Source organism: Podarcis pityusensis (genome assembly GCF_964106645.2).
Source record: "Podarcis pityusensis genome assembly, chromosome: 10".
NCBI classification, from domain to species: domain Eukaryota; kingdom Metazoa; phylum Chordata; class Lepidosauria; order Squamata; family Lacertidae; genus Podarcis; species Podarcis pityusensis.
Genome location: NC_138035.1, coordinates 17,200,103 through 17,218,015, shown reverse-complemented (window position 1 = coordinate 17,218,015; position 17,913 = coordinate 17,200,103). Strand labels below are relative to the sequence as shown.

Genomic DNA, 17,913 nt, shown 5'->3' with positions numbered 1-17,913 from the left:
CAAAGTAAGAACTTTATACACCACACTTCCTCCCTTCAGATATGTGTAGACCACTGGATAACTCAGTTGGTTAGAGCGTGGTGCTGATAACACCAGCGTCACAAGTTTGATCCCCATATTATTGCATTGCAGGGGGCTGGAATAGATGAAAACCAGGGTCCCTTCCAGCTCAAAAATCTATGATGTGTGTGTGTGTGTGTGTGTGTGTGTGTGTTTAATATAGCCCAGAAAAAGCCTAGGCAGCCTTGACTGAAAAAAAAAAATGCCCAGTATATTTCAGAAAGCAAGAAAAAAATTATGAGGACAGAAGAATACTATGCAATAATGCAAAACCCCGGAAGCTATATTTAGAGTAAATTATATTGAACAAAGAGCCAGAATTAGTAATAGAGTCTGTCATGGATGCCCACCACCCCCTACACTGTTTAATACATTTATAAAGGATGTAATTAATAAAATGGAACAAGTGCTACAGCCCAGCATTAAAGTAAAGGGGAAGGAAATGGGTATGTTTTGCTGATGTAGCAGTAATGGCAGACATAGCACTAATGGAAATATTATTATTATTTTAAGATATGGAAGTGCTAAATACAATGAAGTCAGGCTTTTTGAACTCCAGCTAAAAATGAACAAAGAAAGATTTGAGAGATAGGTCAGAACCTGTCATGGCCCATCCCAGATAAGGAAGGCTTGCGTCTGATAGTTAACTTTTTGTTGGGAAGAGAAACGCCAGCAGCAGCTTCCATGAGGCTCCAGATGCACCTTATTACATGCTTCTAGCTTCTAGGCAGCTGTCCACAGGTCTGGGCTCTATGAAGCAGCTGCAGCAGCAGTGAGACCCTACCTCTCTGCCGGCTTATAAACCCTCCTCTGGCAGGTTGCATGCCCACAACCTGAAGACTTTTCCTGCATGGAAGCCACCATTATTCTTATTAACTTTGAGAAATTGCTTGTCAAAATCTCCTTCAAATGATAACCCCAAGGAAGCCGGATATCAATATGAGAAAAAACCAACTATGTGAACTTTCAAACGTAAAAGTAAAAAAATGACACCAACTTTTTCCTTGGGAAATGATATCAAATTTCTGAATACAATGGGCTTTTGAACAGTCAAGGGTTGTGCGTCTTAATGAGCTTCCTTAAATATGGCACACAATCTCATTTTGACCATCTCAGACTCACAGCAATCTTAGGGTCAGACAAGCCAAGAGGAGAAATGTGTGGTTCTAGCTCCACAAAATAACGGCTTCCGGAACCCTCTGTCAAAAGTTGTGCAAATATCATTTATCTTCCTAAAGGTGCACACACACACGCCAGTTAAGACTCGACTGAAAAAAGGAAATGAAGCAATAACTGAAAATAGGGAAGAGGGAGCAGCCCGCTACTTAAGGGTGTTTCTGTTTAAAAATTGCCTGTTTACTGCTGACAGAGCTTTGGGAAAAGTAAAAAGCATCTCTGTAGAACCACTAGAGAGCTGGTTCTTCAACTGGTTCTGGCTGCCACATCTTCCCGTTGGATTTGTACGATACCTCTGAAGTTACTCTCCTCCTGTCCCCAGACCCAGCTCCTCCGAGGTCACTTTTCGCTGTGAATAAGACGCAGACGTCTGTGACTCTCCTGTGGGTGGAAGAGGGAGTTGCTGATTTCTTTGAAGTCTTCTGCCAGCAGGCTGGTTTGAGCCAAGACACAAAGATCCAGGTATGTGTTTTCTTCTTTTTCAGGGATGTTCTACCTCCTCTTGTATCTCGATGGTAAAGATTTTGGAATCTGTTTTGTCCCCCGCAGTTACGTTATCTTCTCCTGTTTGAGACTCTGACAATAACCAACATGGTAGTTCTCAATTCAATAGTGCAACTCCGGTTTCTGCTGATTTAATAAATGAAAGCTGTCCTACACGAGCCCTTTTCAAGTGCTGAGATCTACATGTGCAGGGAATCCATCTAGTGGGATGGGGAACAGGACAGTCCCTCTGGCCACACTCTTAGCTTTAAGAGAGTCGGGCTTTAAAAGAAGATTGGGCAGGTTCACTGGGGAATCATGCTATCTGTGGCTCCTCGCCACGATGACTATGTTCTACAACTTCTGAATACCAGTTGCTGGCAAACACCAGTAGGAAGAGTGCTATTGGACTCAGAATCTGCTTGGGGGCTTCCCATAGGCATCTGATTGGCCACTGTGGGTCTTTGGCCGGATCCAGCAGGCTCTTCTTATGTATCTGAATTCAGTTCAATCAGGAATTGTGTACTATCAGAGCTCCTGCTCACATGAGAGCCTCTACTGCAATACAGCTGTTGGTCACAATTTCACATGTTCAACTCAGTGTGTGACTCGCACTGTGGCCAGAGGGGTGTGTCAATGTCTGTGCCAGTGTGACTCGCTAGTGAACGCCCTTCCCCTTCCGCATGCTCCTTGAACACATGGTGGAGAACACCTGAAAGGGATATAGTTTTGATACTTTTCTGATTCCCTCATTATACTAGCACTTTAGGACCAGTGTTGCTTCACAACATGAATGTGTCCTTAGTTAGGAGTCCCACCAATTGACGTTTTCATTGGCCTATTCAATTTGCCTCCCAGCAATTAATCAGTGAAAAGGTAATTCCATAATGTGCAACATCCAGCCCTATTTGTTATATTTAAATAGCTTTGCATGTTTTCAAAACTGCAACACAGGTGCCTTTTTAAGATCCTAACGGGAGGGTGTGATTTTCCTGAAGTGCGACGTAGTTTGGGGATGACCAAATGCAAAGGAAAACAGGGCTCCCATATCTTTAGTGCAGAAAGGGGGAAGTGGAATAGATGCATCTTCTTTTGCAAGTGTGAGAAAGGGTGCTCCAAAATGTAATTTTCTCTTACATCTAGGAACCAAGGAAGCTGCTTTATACTGAGTCAAACCACTGGCCCATTTGGCTCAGTATGATTGGCTGGGGCTCTCCAGAGGTTCAGAGAGGGTTGCAGGGCAGCTGCTCTGCCACTGCGCTACAGCCCTTCCTTGCCCACAGCTCTTCTAAACAACTACTCAAGATATGATGTTGCGGACTCCAGCTCCCATCAGCACTAGCTGCCATTGCTATTGGTGAGGGATGATAGGAGTTGTAGTCCAAAACTTCCACAGGGAGCAACTTTGATGACACCTGCGCTATAGAGTGCCCGTTTACATATCACCAAAAAGGGGGGCACCTATTTGCATAAAATTGAATGTGTTGATGCATATGAACAGTTGCAAACTTAGGTATAATTACTATAATTTAAAGACAAATGCCATATATCTCACCACAGTGGCAATGGCTGTGATCAGGTGAGGTGTGTACCTGTTGCTTCTGCTGACAAAGTGCTCATGGTCGATGGGTCTCTTTGAGAGCCTTCTTGCTCTCCCTTCTTGAGGCTGTTTTATCCTTAAACATGACTTGGAGTGGAGAGCCTGCAAAACGGAGGACTCCTTCAAATAGAGGACTGTCCTTTAACAGCCCTTCAGGTAGATGAAGGTCCTCTATAAAATACGACACTTAGCTACTAGTACCCAGAAAGACAATCCTTTAGTATTTTCGTATCCACCAGTTTGGGAATCTGCAGCAAAGCACAATTCATTAAGAAGGAAGCTCTTCCCTTTTTTTCAATTTCTCTGGTTCTGTTACAAGGGGTTTTCCCCCATGGGACTTCTGGCTTTGAATGTAAAAGGGAAAGCAAGCAATAATATGCCAGAGAGGGGGAAACAAACAAGTGGCCTCTTTGGCCGCTGATAATTGTGGGCTTCCAACTTTTTGCTGTGGTTGCAGCTCTACATCTAAAAGTTAAAACTAGTTACAGTTTGCACCCTTCATTAGAACACCACTTCTTGTTTTCTTGGTTACATCTACACTGTGTATTGAAAGCACATGACTGCCCCCAAAGCCTCAGTTCCTAACCTGGTGTGTGGTAGAATTAAGGCATTGTTTTCTTTATTTTAATAACTGAGTTATAGAGGTGATGGTGGGGAATCCAACAACAACATATTATTTCCCCCCCTCCCATCTGGCCGGGTTTCCCCAGCCACTCTGGGAACCTTCCCACAAAATATTAAAAGACAGTAGTCCATCAAACATTAAAAGCTTCCCTAAACAGGGCTGCCTTCATATGTCTTCTAAAAATCTGGTAGTTGTTGTTCTCTTTGACATCTGGTGGGAGGGCATTCCACAGGGTGGTTGCCACTACCAAGAAGGCCCTCTGCCTGGTTCCCTGTAACCTCACTTCTCACAGTGAGGGAACCACCAGAAGACCCTCGGCGCTGGACCTCAGTGTCCAGGTAGAATGATGGGGGTGGAGACGCTCCTTCAGGTATACTGGACCGAGGCTGTTTAGGACTTTAAAGGTCAGCACCAACACTTTGAATTGTGCACAGAAATGTACTGGGAGCCAATGTAGGCTGCAAAGAAAGGCTGAAAACGCATTAATTATCTTTTGTTGATATACTTTTATGATATACTTTGTTTCTGCTTTGGTATAAAATAATTGTATTTCCACAAAGGTCAGTAAAAACGAAAGCACACCCAAGATTCTGGGTGGTATGAAAAAGTAGACGATGGTCATTTGTTGATGATCTTCCTGAGGTTTTTCTCTTGTTGTATCATCACAATTTTTGGTTTCTATCTCTCTACGCTGCTTGACCCTTCTAAGGGTGCATTCAGATGCGGGGGATATTATGTTAGTTTTTCTGATTGTAATGCTAGCACGTTTCTTTCACACTGCAGTTGCGATATGGAACTGTGGCTTGTTCACGCCAAATTTCATTCACTCAGGTGGGTGTGGTGTGGCACGAGAGCAAACACCAGTGGACAACATCGCTGCTGTTCCACCCTGTGTGCTTCTGTTCCCCCATGATTCCCCCATGAACACAGCAGGAGAGAACAGCATGCTGGGAAGGCGCCCCAAATTGTGACTTTACTTCTGCGATTTTGGGGGTTTATGAGCTAGCAGAGGGATTATGTCTGGAGCCAATTAACATGGAAATGAGTGATAAACGTCCACTAGATTCCGCTAGATTTGTGGCTTTTAAATCCTGTGAAAGCTCAAATATAAAGTGGAAAGTAACAGGTAGGGGGATATCTGAATGCAGCCTCAGAGGCCTCTGCTAAAAAAAAGACTTTGCCTCATCTGCTTGCTTCATCTAGGTCTAGGACAGCATCTCTTGCCTTTGCCACGTGCTGGCATGAGTCACGTCACTGTTTCAGAACTGGTTACAAAGCCAGGAAGAAACAAAAAGGGTCAGGGAGTTACTATGACGAAACTGTTGATTTGTGCTTGTGTCATGATTTGGTTTTATCGCCTTCCTGCACGGCATGCTGTGGTCAGGAACAGAAGAGCTAAATTCCACATTTGTCTCTGTCACATGTTACAGCCTTCCCAGGACTGTACACAAAACAAAAGAATTGCCGTGAAAATCCCTCAAACAAGAAGTAATGAACTTTAGAATTAAACAAAATAACAAAAATCAAAAATTTAAGGAAAAATTAACCTAGAATTAAACAAAGACTTTACGAGATGCCGGCTACAAAATTCATTTCACTGAAATAATCAGTTTCCTCAGAAGGAAATAAAGAATTTCATAAACCTTAAATAATTTAAAGTGATATCAAACAAACTCAAGAGCAGGGCTGAACCGCTTCCTTGAGTTTACAAAAAAGGTATAAAAACCTCAATGACAAGTTTTAAACATAGCCCTATTTAAGAGAACATTATAAACCTTAAATGATTTTAAATGATTTCCAGCAAACTCAAGAGCAGGGCTGAAACGCTTCCCTGAGTTTACAAAAAAGGTTTTGAGAAAAACTTACAAAGGAATATGAGATAAGCTGTTTAAGTTTCAAACAAACTCAAAAACAGGGCTGAAGCGCTCCTGACTGCTGATGTTAAAGACTAATTACATGTTACAGCCTTGCCAGGACTGTACAGCTTGAGAATGCTTTGTTGCTGCCCCACACTGCTGCTATCCATAACTGCAGTTTAGCGAGTTGTTGCTCTGCTGTTTTTAAGGGTGACAATATTTGTCAGATTTGATATGTTCTTTTAATCTCATTTGTTTTTCTTGCAAACACTTTGCGGCTTGTGCAAAGGCCAGGATATAAGTTATTCAAAATGAGGACATATGTATAAATATGTAGACGTCTGAATGGTGTGGTTTTCCATGCAAAGTGGGAGTTTCAACACTCGCAAACCTATCCTTTAAATGGGACGGTGTTGGCTGGCCACCACAATCTCTTGTGGTAGGAATCCCAAAGTTTAGCCATGTGTGAAGAAGTGCTTGCTTTTGCCCATCTTGAATCATCCAACATTCAGCTTCATCGGATCACCCGGACTTCTAATATTTTAAGACAGTGAGAAAAACTTCTCCCTGTCCACTTTGATGTAAAAATTGGGTTTTGGCTTTTGCTGCCCAACTCTGAGTCCCCTAAGTCGAGTCAGAGAAGAATGGGTGGAGGCAGGATCCAGTGGAAAGCAAGGCAGATATTTATTTTTCTGTTGAAACAGAGTTCCCTTCTTCCAGGGAGGATGGGACCTTGAACAAAAGTGTGCAAGCACCTTTAAAGACTTGTGACATTGCCCAACCCCCTTAGCCAAAGACCACCCCAGAATCATCATACATACATCATAGGAGGCCATCTGTCGCAGAAATCCTGTCTGCTAGGATACCTGATAATGGTTGTTGACCTGGGCAGCCTGGCCATTCTTTTGTAATGGGTTAATAATTTAGCTCCTGAATCCAGGTCACAGGCTTACCCTATTCCTACACAAAGACTCCCTTAAGACAGGATTTGCAAGTGAGAAGACAATGGGAAGCTTTCCATATTTGCCTCCCTTACTGGAGAGGAATATTTGAGGTCATTGGGAGAGTCAAAATGGCTTCAGGATTGCTCTCTTGTATTATTTCAGACACACGGTTCATATATTTAGATATGTGTGCATTTGTGAATATTTATTCTATATTTAAAATTCTTAAAACAACTTTCTCCACACTTTCATTTTATACACCTTATCATGTCCACTGTTACTTGCTCTCCCCCCTCCCAAAACTAAGAAGCCCCAAACATTGCACCCTCTCCTCATAGAGGATTCCATGCACGGCTATTCAGAATCCCCCCCCCCCCCGTTTCAAATCCTTTATTATTTTATTCACATAATATACATTCTTTACAACAAACAACTCCAAAATAAACAGACAACTCCAAAATAAAATCATATGTAACAAAACCATAAATCTCATGTTTTCATTTACACGATTCTCCTCTCCGATACCTTTACTTGATATTTCTTGCTGCTTGCTGCTTTTGTTACAGAATCTTTATGAAAATTTAAATCCCTTAAATCCTATACCAATCTTTAACACTTTCAATTAATCCCTTTACCTCCCTCCCCCACAGCCCAGTACTTCCCTCCACCCATGTGTCATCTTCTTTACCTACTATTATTTTTGTTATTGTTGCGTTAATCACTTTATTTGTTATTCCATCCTTAATATATTATATTAAAAGGAGCAAGGTGATAGGATAATATTATACTAAGGATGGAATAACAGATAAAGTGAATAACGCAACAATAACAATGTCTACTCAGAATTAAGGCCCTCAGCGTTCAATGGGGCTTGCTTTCTGGTAAGCCACCCGGCATCTGTCATGAATGCTCAGTTGAGATTCCTGCACTGCAGGGGGTGGGACTTCATGACCCTTGGGGTCTTCTCCAGTTATATGTTTCTAAGCACATACAGGAGTTTAGCCTGCATTTGTTTGCGGTGGTGGGGAAGGCATATAATAATCGGAGTGATCACTAACCACAAACTCTTTCCTTGCCTCCCCCCTACATTTAGGAGCCTGTTACGGTCTCTTCGCATGTAGTGACCATCTCCAGCCTCCTGCCTGCCACGTCCTACAACTGCAGTGTGACCACCTTCAGCCACAACAGCCCCAGCATCCCCACCTTCATTGCTGTCTCCACAATGGGTGAGCTGAATTCCTTTGATTCTTCACTCACTTCACCCATTTCTCTCTCCCCACCCCCAAAAAAGGCGACCATAGGGCAAGGACCTGTGGAAAATACCCCCAAAATGGTTTTCAGAAGATTTCTACATTGCAAAGGGTTAGACTTGATGACCCTCGTGGTCCCTCCAAGTCTAAGATTGAGATGTGGCAGAAGAACATATTAGGCAAAATGTACATTCCTAAGCATTGAGTTATTAGTCAGATGCTACCTTTTGGAGTAGCATTAATGGGCATGAAATTGTCACTTGTTGAGCTTATTCTTACATTTTGCCCACCAGGGAACTGAGAGTACACCATTTACATTTTTTGGTCAATTGTCCATCATTTTTTGTCACTATATGCCTTTTTTAAAGGACCCCTGTAGTCATTGTGGAAGTGCTCTCTGAGAAACTATTATAAGCAGAAATAATTCAGGATTGTTGTCTTTTCCTTCGCATGTCTTGGTATCATTCCTTAACCTGGCTCCTCCTCCTTGCATTTTCAGTTACGGAGATGAATCCCAACGTGGTGGTCATCTCTGTCCTAGCCATCTTGAGCATCCTTTTGATAGGTCTGCTGCTGGTCACTCTTGTGGTCCTTCGGAGAAAACACCTGCAAATGGCCAGGTAGGTCAGCTTTGACTTCTAATGCCAGAGATGATTCGTAAATGGTGAATGGAGCAACCATGTGCCATGCTGAGCTAGGGATTTGGGCCACTGCATATCGCTTACACAATGAGTGCTGATGACCACTAACTAGGATGTCTTTTAAACAGGATTGGACAAATTCATGGAGAATTTTCCCCAAAGCTCAGTGGCTTCTAGCAATGATGGTGATGTTTGACCTCTACCTTGGAGGCAGTATGCCTCTGGATGCCAGGAGAGGGCTCTTGTGCTCATGTCCTTCTTTGGGGCTTTCCACAGGCATCTGGTTGGCCATGTGAGAACAGGATGCTGGACTAGATGGACCATTGGCCTGGTCCAGCAAGACTCTTCTAATGTTCTTACGAGACCCATAATTTATATTATGATGGACCATGCTCTATGAGGAACAGTTGAAGGAGCTCAATAGGATTGCCACTCAATGAGAGAGCATCTGCTAGGCATGCAGAATTTCAGTCCCCAGCAACTCCAGGTTGTGCGTCTCTGGGGGTGAAGTCAAATCGCTGTGTTAGCAGTACGCAAATGACCTCCCTGGGACGCAAGCCTGAGCAGTGTGTATGGAGGTCCTGGGCTGCCCAGACAAGCTAGGCAGTTTGTGTGGAGACCTCCAGTCTTGCAGTTGGAATGTCTAGGCTCAGATTCCAGATTTGGATTGGGCTGAACCTGACATGGGCAGAAAGGAATTGGATGAGCTGACCTCCTAGGGCTCCTTTCAAATCTAAAATTCTATGGTTCTGTATGGATGTACCACAGCTAAACCAGGTATTCTCCTGCAATATGTTCATCTCTTAAGTGATAAGCAACAAGTGGTTCCCTTACTTACACATATCCAAATGAATTAACTAATAAGCAATTGGTGATTCCATCACCACTGCAGCAACCTTGTTTGCATGACCTTCGCCACTCCTGAAACTCCCACCCTTTGTCCAAGGACTGTCCTCATCCTGGTTGCCAAGTTAATCCCATCACTGATTCATTCTGCAAACATCTATCAATGAAAGCCTTGCAGAAGGATTAAGACTCCCTATTTCCTTACAATTTCCATGCACACTGTGCATAAAAATAATTTCCTCTTTCCTTTCAAGGTTAACAAGGTATGTAATTGCATTTCAAAGCATCACTTTGAGAGAGGAATAAGGGGGGTGTTAATTGGTTCTCCTGCAGACATGGTGTTTTATTAAATGGGATGTATTTGATGTACAGTACACATTTCAGGTGAAACATGTGCACTTGGAATAGCAGAGCTCTTTTAAATTGGATTATGTCTGCTTGGCTCTTATTTATAGCTACAGCTGTTCTCCAGGTGATGCTCACCATATTTTTTCTGTTCCATGACCTGGCAATAAACGCAATTCTCCTCCTTGAGTTTGCTCACCGGTACAAATGCAGATGTTACGGAACAGAGGAGAAATATTGCCGGCTACCAAAGGTTGCAGTCAGATCTGCTGACTCTTAATTGTTCTGCAATTGCTGGGGAGGGAAGGCTGGAGCAGTAGTGCGACTCTCGGTTCTCTATTCCATTGGGACATGGCTTCCTAAACTTTGGTCTCCAGCTGTTTTTGGACTGCAATCCCCATCATCCCTGGTCCTGCTAGCTAGGGAGGATGGGCGTTGTAGTCCAAATACAGCTGGGGACCCATGTTTGGGAAACCCTCTACTGTGAAGGGGAACAACTTGAGAGATTCTGCTCTCTATTGCTCTGTCTGGTTGGGCGCTTAACCATGCTTAGTCAGAAGTCAGCCTCGCTGTGTTCAGTGGGGGTGTATTTTCGTCATGGACAAATTTATTGATCTAGTAAGAAGGAGGGAAGGAAAAGGCAGATCCAGGACAGATAAAAGATAGTGAGAGAGACAGAGGCTGATCTACCAATAATCGCTTGAGGTCTTCTTCCAAAACCAGGGAATGTGGAGCTGGAACCTTTGTGAACTTCGCTTCATTGGAGAGAGATGGAAAACTGCCATATAATTGGTAAGCGATGCCCAAAGTTTTATTACAGCTACTCTTACATTTGCCTGGCTACTTCTCTTGATGTGTATTGGGGGGTTTTTTTGTCCCTAACTCTAAACGATGTTTGCTGTGAGATAGATATTGCAATTCAAACATTAACAGTTGGATCCCATATTTTAAATAGGACGTACATTTTATATTATTTATTCATCTGTATGATTTTTACCCCATTATTTCCCCAAAATAAATAAAAATAAATAAAACAAATCTTGAAAAAGATTATTTTTAAAAAAAACTTAGTTCTCTAAGGTGCTGCTGGACAATTTTTTATGTTTTTTTGGAAGCAGGAGGTCACCAGTCCCTTTATTTGCAGTCACATCGCCTCTGGGAAGCAGCCTTAGAACAGGGGGTCCTTTTTCAGACAAAAGGTTCCTTTCCCTCCCCCACAGCCTTCCAGAGACCACATGGCACTGAAAAAACTATTTATTCATTATCTAAATAAATTTCCGTACCGTCTTTCAAGAACAAAATTCTTCCCAAGGCTGCCCATACAACAAAACAGTACAGTACACCTATAGCACTCCTTCCCCCTCCTCTTTGACCTCTTCAAGCATTGCATTTCATTTGATTGAGGTCGTGCCTTTCATCCTTAGCTATTTCCACTGAGAAACTGCAATGCTCAAGCATCTGGTTATGTGAGTCAGGGAAGACAAATGCTGCTTTTTCTTCCCCTGGACATATAATCTCCCATAGCAATAAAATGTCCAGAAAATCTGGTCAATGAATCTGCATTGAGTTCTGCAATGAGAAAAATGCTTAAGGGATCATCAGTTAATGCTCTTGTTCACCCATGAAACCCATTTCTTCCACACTGCAGGTGTTTTGTATACCAAGCCTGGTGTCTCCCAAACGATAATCAAGGGGGTTGGACTAGATGGCCCTTGGGACCTCTTCTGTCTTTCTATAAATATTGACTGAGAGAGAGAGAGACTGAGAGCAAGGCAGAGAGACCTGGTTGGCTTTCTCTTCAAGGACTTATTAATTTAAAACCCATTTAGACCCACAAATACCTTTGGAAGTTCCCTCCAAGTCTTTCAGCCAGTACAACGTGTTGGGTTTGGAACTTAACAGGTTAAGTTGTTCCCATGATGCCTCAGCATTCTGACATCAGCTTTAGAAGTCTGGGAGTCTGGGAGGAGTTACGCTCTGTTCCTCTCTGGTCTCTGAGGGAAGAGGTCGCAGTTTTTTGTCATGGCTGCTGTGAGCCCAGGAGATCCCTGGGGAAAGTCGGAATAAAGATACTGAAATGGACAAACCTGGTCTCTGTCTGTGTTTGTCGGAAGCTAAGTGGAAGCTACGTGACAGTTTCACCGCTGTGTTTAACTCTGCTGAGGCGTGACTGGAGAGCTACTGGAGACGGAGCTGAGTGGCGCAGCTCGGAGGAAGCGCGCCGGGCATAAAGAGCTAATTGTGGATCGTAAATCAATTAGCGGGGGTCACGCCAAACCAATAAATCAATCCAACAGGTTATGGGTGCTTAATCACCGATCGTAAAAACTGTCACTGGAGGCTGCCGGAATGCGTTTGAAGTCTGCAGTCTGAAGCAGAGACGCTGGCAGGGGTTTTTGCCTGGTGTTAAGAGGCAAAGGAGAGCTGCGGAGCTCAAAGCAGCTGGCTGAAAGACACAGAGGTTTGCCTGTGCTGAGAGCTGAGTGCTGGGAGCTGAAGAGCAGCTGGAAAATCGTTTCCCCACGGATGGGTGCCGGAGGAGCTTGTGATCTGTGAGTACAGCTTGGGGCCCCTTGGGAGAACGGAAGACAATGGCAGGCAGCCAGGTCTTGGAGGACATTGCGTTTGAAATGCTCACTCTAAGAAGTGGAGCAAGGGCTGTCTGGGAATGTGCTGCTGGGATGTGCTGTGAAGCTTCAGCAGGAGGCCAGAGCCCTGGAGAAGTATTGAGAAAAGCCTGGAGATGGCTGCAGCCCCTGTTCCTGATGATTTAGCCTCAAGGAGTGCTAGTGAGCAGATCGGGGGGGCGAAGGATTCCAAAGGCAAGTGTAAAGGCTTGTCCACTGTGCGTGCTGGAGTGGAATGTCAACAAAGCAGGTTCCCAGAAAGCCGCAGTGGGAGCCAGGCCAGAGGGGGCGGAGCTGGCAAGGAGTGCTTTTCCGGAGAAGGAGGGCCAAGCCGGCTGGGAGGAGCCCCGGGCAGTGTTTTTCCACTGGAGTTCGTCGTTGCTGCCCATGGAGAGCGGAGACAGCTGGGCAGGAAGGTCCCAAGGTCAACCAGCTGAGTTCTCATGGGAACCAGTCTCGGAGAGGAGGCCAGCGTGGGAACGCAAGGGAAAGACGTGGTTCAGACGCTGGGGAGGGTTGTTTTCTTATCACTGCTTCTATGGCAACTGTGAAGAACAACTCCAGCCAGGACACGGTGACACGCTGGGTGTTGGATACTGCTGTTGGTCAGCACCTGCTAAGCGAGCCTGCTGGCGAAATGCGGAACTGCAGGGCTGTTTTCAACAGGACACAACTGTGATGTTAGCAGACGGAATGAGAAAGTCGGTTTCTGATGTGGCTAACATGCTTTTTTCTCCTTTACAGGAGGAGCTAGAGGTCTACGTTGGGGGGAAAACAAGTGGCCAACGTGAAAAGGGGGCAGAACAATCTCTTTGTTCGGGAGTCACCTCTGGAGGGTGGTGGGAATGCTGGAAAAGCACAGGCGCAGTGTGCTAAGGTTCCCAGTCATGTGCAAAAGCTGCACAGGTGCACAAAAGGGTACAAACTCCGGAAATGTGGGAGGTCCCTAGGGTGCAGGGCATGCAAAGGTGCACAGGTACATGGTTTTCCCGGGTTTGGGAGGGTAGCCAAAGAGCCCTTTGAGCTCTTTGAGGCAGGTGGTCCAAAGGTTCAGGAAATGATCTTCTGTGGATATGATCCTGCAACCAATGGGTGGAGGTTTGCATACCCAGAGGGTGATCAAACCAAGCTGCTGGTCAGTAAGCAGGCTGAGTTCTGTGAACAGGATGGGTGTTCAAGACTCAGGGATAGTCCTGAATTTTCTCTCAGAATGTCTGTCTGATTCTGAGGAGGAAAGGGAGCCAGAGGCTGATCCCGGTGATGGGGACCAGGTCCAAGATCAGGGTTCAGAACCCGGTGATGGGGACCAGGTCCAAGATCAGGGTTCAGGGCAGGTCTGGGCATCTCCAAAGGTTGTGAAAGGAGTGTCCAGGTGTGAGGCTTCATCTCCGGTTAGCGTAATGGAGAAAGCTCACAAACAGGGTGTCAAGTCAGAGGGGGAAGGATCTGACGGAGAAGACACAACTGCTGCCCCAAATGGGTCAGTAGGGTATCAGGTCACAAGTGCGTGGAAAAGTGTCGCACAGTGTGATTCTGGGAATGTTGAAGGGGTTCAACAGGTGCCTGGGAAAGATGCCGGGAAGGGGCACAAGGCAAAGGGGAAGGTGTTGAACTCAAAAAAGGTCTTGTCAGAATGGTTCGGCAAGAGGGGGTGTTGGGTTTGGAACTTAACAGGTTAAGTTGTTCCCATGATGCCTCAGCATTCTGACATCAGCTTTAGAAGTCTGGGAGTCTGGGAGGAGTTACGCTCTGTTCCTCTCTGGTCTCTGAGGGAAGAGGTCGCAGTTTTTTGTCATGGCTGCTGTGAGCCCAGGAGATCCCTGGGGAAAGTCGGAATAAAGATACTGAAATGGACAAACCTGGTCTCTGTCTGTGTTTGTCGGAAGCTAAGTGGAAGCTACGTGACAGTTTCACCGCTGTGTTTAACTCTGCTGAGGCGTGACTGGAGAGCTACTGGAGACGGAGCTGAGTGGCGCAGCTCGGAGGAAGCGCGCCGGGCATAAAGAGCTAATTGTGGATCGTAAATCAATTAGCGGGGGTCACGCCAAACCAATAAATCAATCCAACACAACGTAAACGTGCTTAGGGTCATGTCATGAAATCCTAAACATGTCTATTGAGATGCTTCTTCCTTCTTCTCAGTTTATGAATACCTCCTGCTAGCTACCGCTTCTCTGAAATCCAGGATCCTAGGCAAGGACTGTAGCTCAGTGATAGAACACCTGCTTTGCATGCAGAAGGTCCCCCAAATTCAGGTGGTGTGCCTGTGTGGAAGGAATCTCAGCCATGCAGTAAAACTCTCGTACAACGGCTTCTATTCTACGAAGCTTTATTGTACAGCAGCAAAACAACAACCAGGAGATAGCGATCGCAGCCAAAACAGAAACGTTCACATAACAAAGATGCAACCCCCCCCCAGTGACAGGATGTCATTTCCCTCTGACCTGTTAACCCTGTAAGCTCTGGGTATCCTCACATCCTCAGTCTGAACTCCTGGAGAGCTGCTGCCAATCAGTGCAGACAGTGTAGACCAAAGGGCAGACTTGGTCTACAGCATCTTCCTCTGTTCCTGTCATATTAGATCTAAACCAGTAGCCCACTCTAGAGGGCTGAGGAGGAACAATTGTGGTTGCAAGCTCCTTTGAGATCCCTCATGTTTGAGCAATCCTGGTAACCTTGAAATGCAAGTGATTTGAAAAAATCAGTTCAGACTATTATTATATTATATTAAGGTAAAGGGACCCCTGACCATTAGGTCCAGTTGCGGCTGACTCTGGGGTTGCAGCGCTCATCTCGCTTTATTGGCTGAGGGAGCACAGCTTTATTGGCTGAGGCGCACAGCTTCCGGGTCATGTGGCCAGCATGACTAAGCCGCTTCTGGCAAACCAGAGCAGCACACGGAAATGCCGTTTACCTTCCCGCCGGAGTGGTACCTATTTATCTACTTGCACTTTGAGGTGCTTTTGAACTGCTACGTTGGCAGGAGCAGGGACCGAGCAACGGGAGCTCACCCCATTATGGGGATTCGAACCGCCGACCTTCTGATCGGCAAGTCCTAGGCTCTGTGGTTTAACCCACAGCGCCACCCACATCCCTATATTATATTATATTATATTATATTATATTATATTATATTATATACTCTCTCATCTCCTATTCTGAATTGTGAGTGCCCTCGGGCGGTTACTGATTCTTTGATTAGCTCATCTGGTAACCAGCTTAGGCTTACCGTGATGTGCAGATGATAGGCATGTGCTTCCCCCAAACAGTGGAAGACCCCAAGACCATGGGCCAATCAGTTAAAGGGCTGGTATGGGGAGCGGGCAGATGTGAAGGTATTTTGCGGATTTTATGAGGTGCAGCCGGTTGGCGCAACTGGCAAAATCGATTTGATATGGCGCCGAAGCAAGTCTTTTGATGATAAAAACTTCCCAAACTGAATGAAAGCCACCAGCAGGCCCTGTAAATATTGATGCAGCTAATGAACTAAGCGGAAATCAACCTTTATTCCCTCTTTGAGCTCCCAGAAGCAGAGAGCCCTCCACAGCAATCATTAATCCTCTTTTCGGGGGGCTGCTTTGATATGGCACCAAAGGCGGAAGATCAAACGCTCTAGCTAATTAATGATCCAAGCTGGAGTTACGCTAACAAGGAACCCCAAACGGAGCAGCCCAATGCTATGAATTTACTTGAGCCTCTGGGGGTGGCAAGAGGGTCCCTGGGGAGGTTTAAAAGGGGACACGATTGTGGGTGAATAGTGTGGGGAGTAGCTGGTTTACTCCACGCAGTGTAGTTGGTTGCTGCACCCCAGAAAACAGGGATCAATTCCTCTTTTTCATTATATAGCCTTGACTATGCCCATGGTCTTAGCTAGGGCCTCTAACATCCCTACCTCTTCTTCCAGGCTGTCTGTCTAGATTTTAACATGTGACCTATTGATCTCTTGCTTGTCATACTAATCCTCCTGACTTCAATTGTTAATCTCTCTGCATATTATCTATTAATACTCACAGGCGTAGGAGTGTCTTTGCTTTCCTAACTCTGTTGCCTTCCTGCCTATGGACTGATTATCTCTTGGCATTTTATATTAACCCTTGGTAAGTCTGCATCAAACAGCTTGCTTCTTCCTCGACTGTAACCGAAAAGTTTTCATTTCCTGCTAGGTTTGCTCAAATCTATGTTGAATATGTTCTCGGCGTTAAAACGGAGTTCAACTCTTGAAATACAAAAGCAAGAGGGAACTTTGCCCCTTGCACCCATTTTATGATTGGGTGGGGAGGAAATGGGGGGGGGGGCGTTGCACAGAACTCTGTCCAGCCATGCCCAAGAAACTTCAGGGTTTTATCAGACAAAGCTGTTCTGTTTGTAGAAGGACTTCCACTTGCACAGCGGAACTTCTCCCAAAGAGCAAATCTGGGGCACACACAGTGAGGTCAGAGGGATGGGCAAGCCCTTCCATGAATGGGACAATGTCACTGGATACTGGTGCCAACAGGGGGTGCCAACTGGGGGCTCCTTGGTTGGCATTGACCCATGACAGCCTTTTCAGTGGCAGTACACATCCCTGTTTACTTGGAGATTTGATGGCCTAAACGCACTGTTCTTGGAAAGCCTAAGATACCTGGTTTTGGAAATCTGTAAACTGTTTTTACAAAGTTAAAAATAAATGTTTTATTATTGATAGATTTGCTGCCCTGGGCTGCTATGGGGGAAAAGGGCAGGATATTGAATGAATGAATGAACCCTGCATACTTTGCATATAATCAGTGAGATATGGCTAAGCTTTCACCCACCCGTGATGTGGCTAGTATTCAGCAGTTTCTTTATAGGAAAGCAAATGTCCTTTCAGGTTATATGCTCATTATACAAGAGCCTGTTCCAAAAGGGCAATGGTTCTCTCCCCCCCCCCCCATTAACCGGCATGCTTTTAAGATCTGCCCAATTTTAATCATTCAGTTACACAAATGAACTAAATATGTTTGCCGTGTGCAAACCCCTTGACCCGTGACCTCTCTTGATGTATGCATTCTATAAGCTAATGATGTATTGTGTTTGAAAAACACTATGAAAGCCTTGTTAAAATGTGCCTTCGGGGCAGTTCTCCTAACTGGTGGTTCGCTGAACATCTGGTTTACAGCAGCTGTCGTTATTGCAATAGCTCCTTTAATAAACCGGGTCCCTATAATAAACCGGGTCCCTACTAGACGCTCAGCTTGCATCTCTCTCTTGGTTCCATTTTTATATAAGGTTTTGTTCCTTCACCTGGACGTGAACCAAGGAGAAGTGGTTTAGAAATCATTTCTTACCACGTTATGTGTCCTCAAGTGCGTGTTAGCAGATTTGTTTCACGGCATTTGATTAACGCTGTCGCCATCCAGAAAATGGCTGTCAAAAGGTAACTGCAGCATTCTCTTCCTCTTTCAGGAGTAAAAACGGACTGAAGAAGAGGAAACTGACCAA

General features: G+C 45.0%; 1 protein-coding gene across 4 annotated transcripts in view; it reads left to right on the top strand.

The window, feature by feature from the left end:
- The window catches only part of PTPRO (protein tyrosine phosphatase receptor type O), a 141,572-nt gene that overhangs the window by 89,495 nt on the left and 34,164 nt on the right, over positions 1-17,913 (top strand). For 3 of the 4 annotated variants that reach the window (XM_081022691.1, XM_081022690.1, XM_081022693.1), the window contains 6 exons: positions 1,559-1,698; positions 7,838-7,970; positions 8,494-8,614; positions 10,550-10,618; positions 16,467-16,550; positions 17,878-17,913. In XM_081022691.1, the coding sequence (XP_080878817.1) occupies positions 1,559-1,698; positions 7,838-7,970; positions 8,494-8,614; positions 10,550-10,618; positions 16,467-16,550; positions 17,878-17,913 (583 nt within the window). The remainder of the gene's footprint in view (positions 1-1,558; positions 1,699-7,837; positions 7,971-8,493; positions 8,615-10,549; positions 10,619-16,466; positions 16,551-17,877) is intronic. The other variant, XM_081022692.1, reaches the window with a different exon arrangement.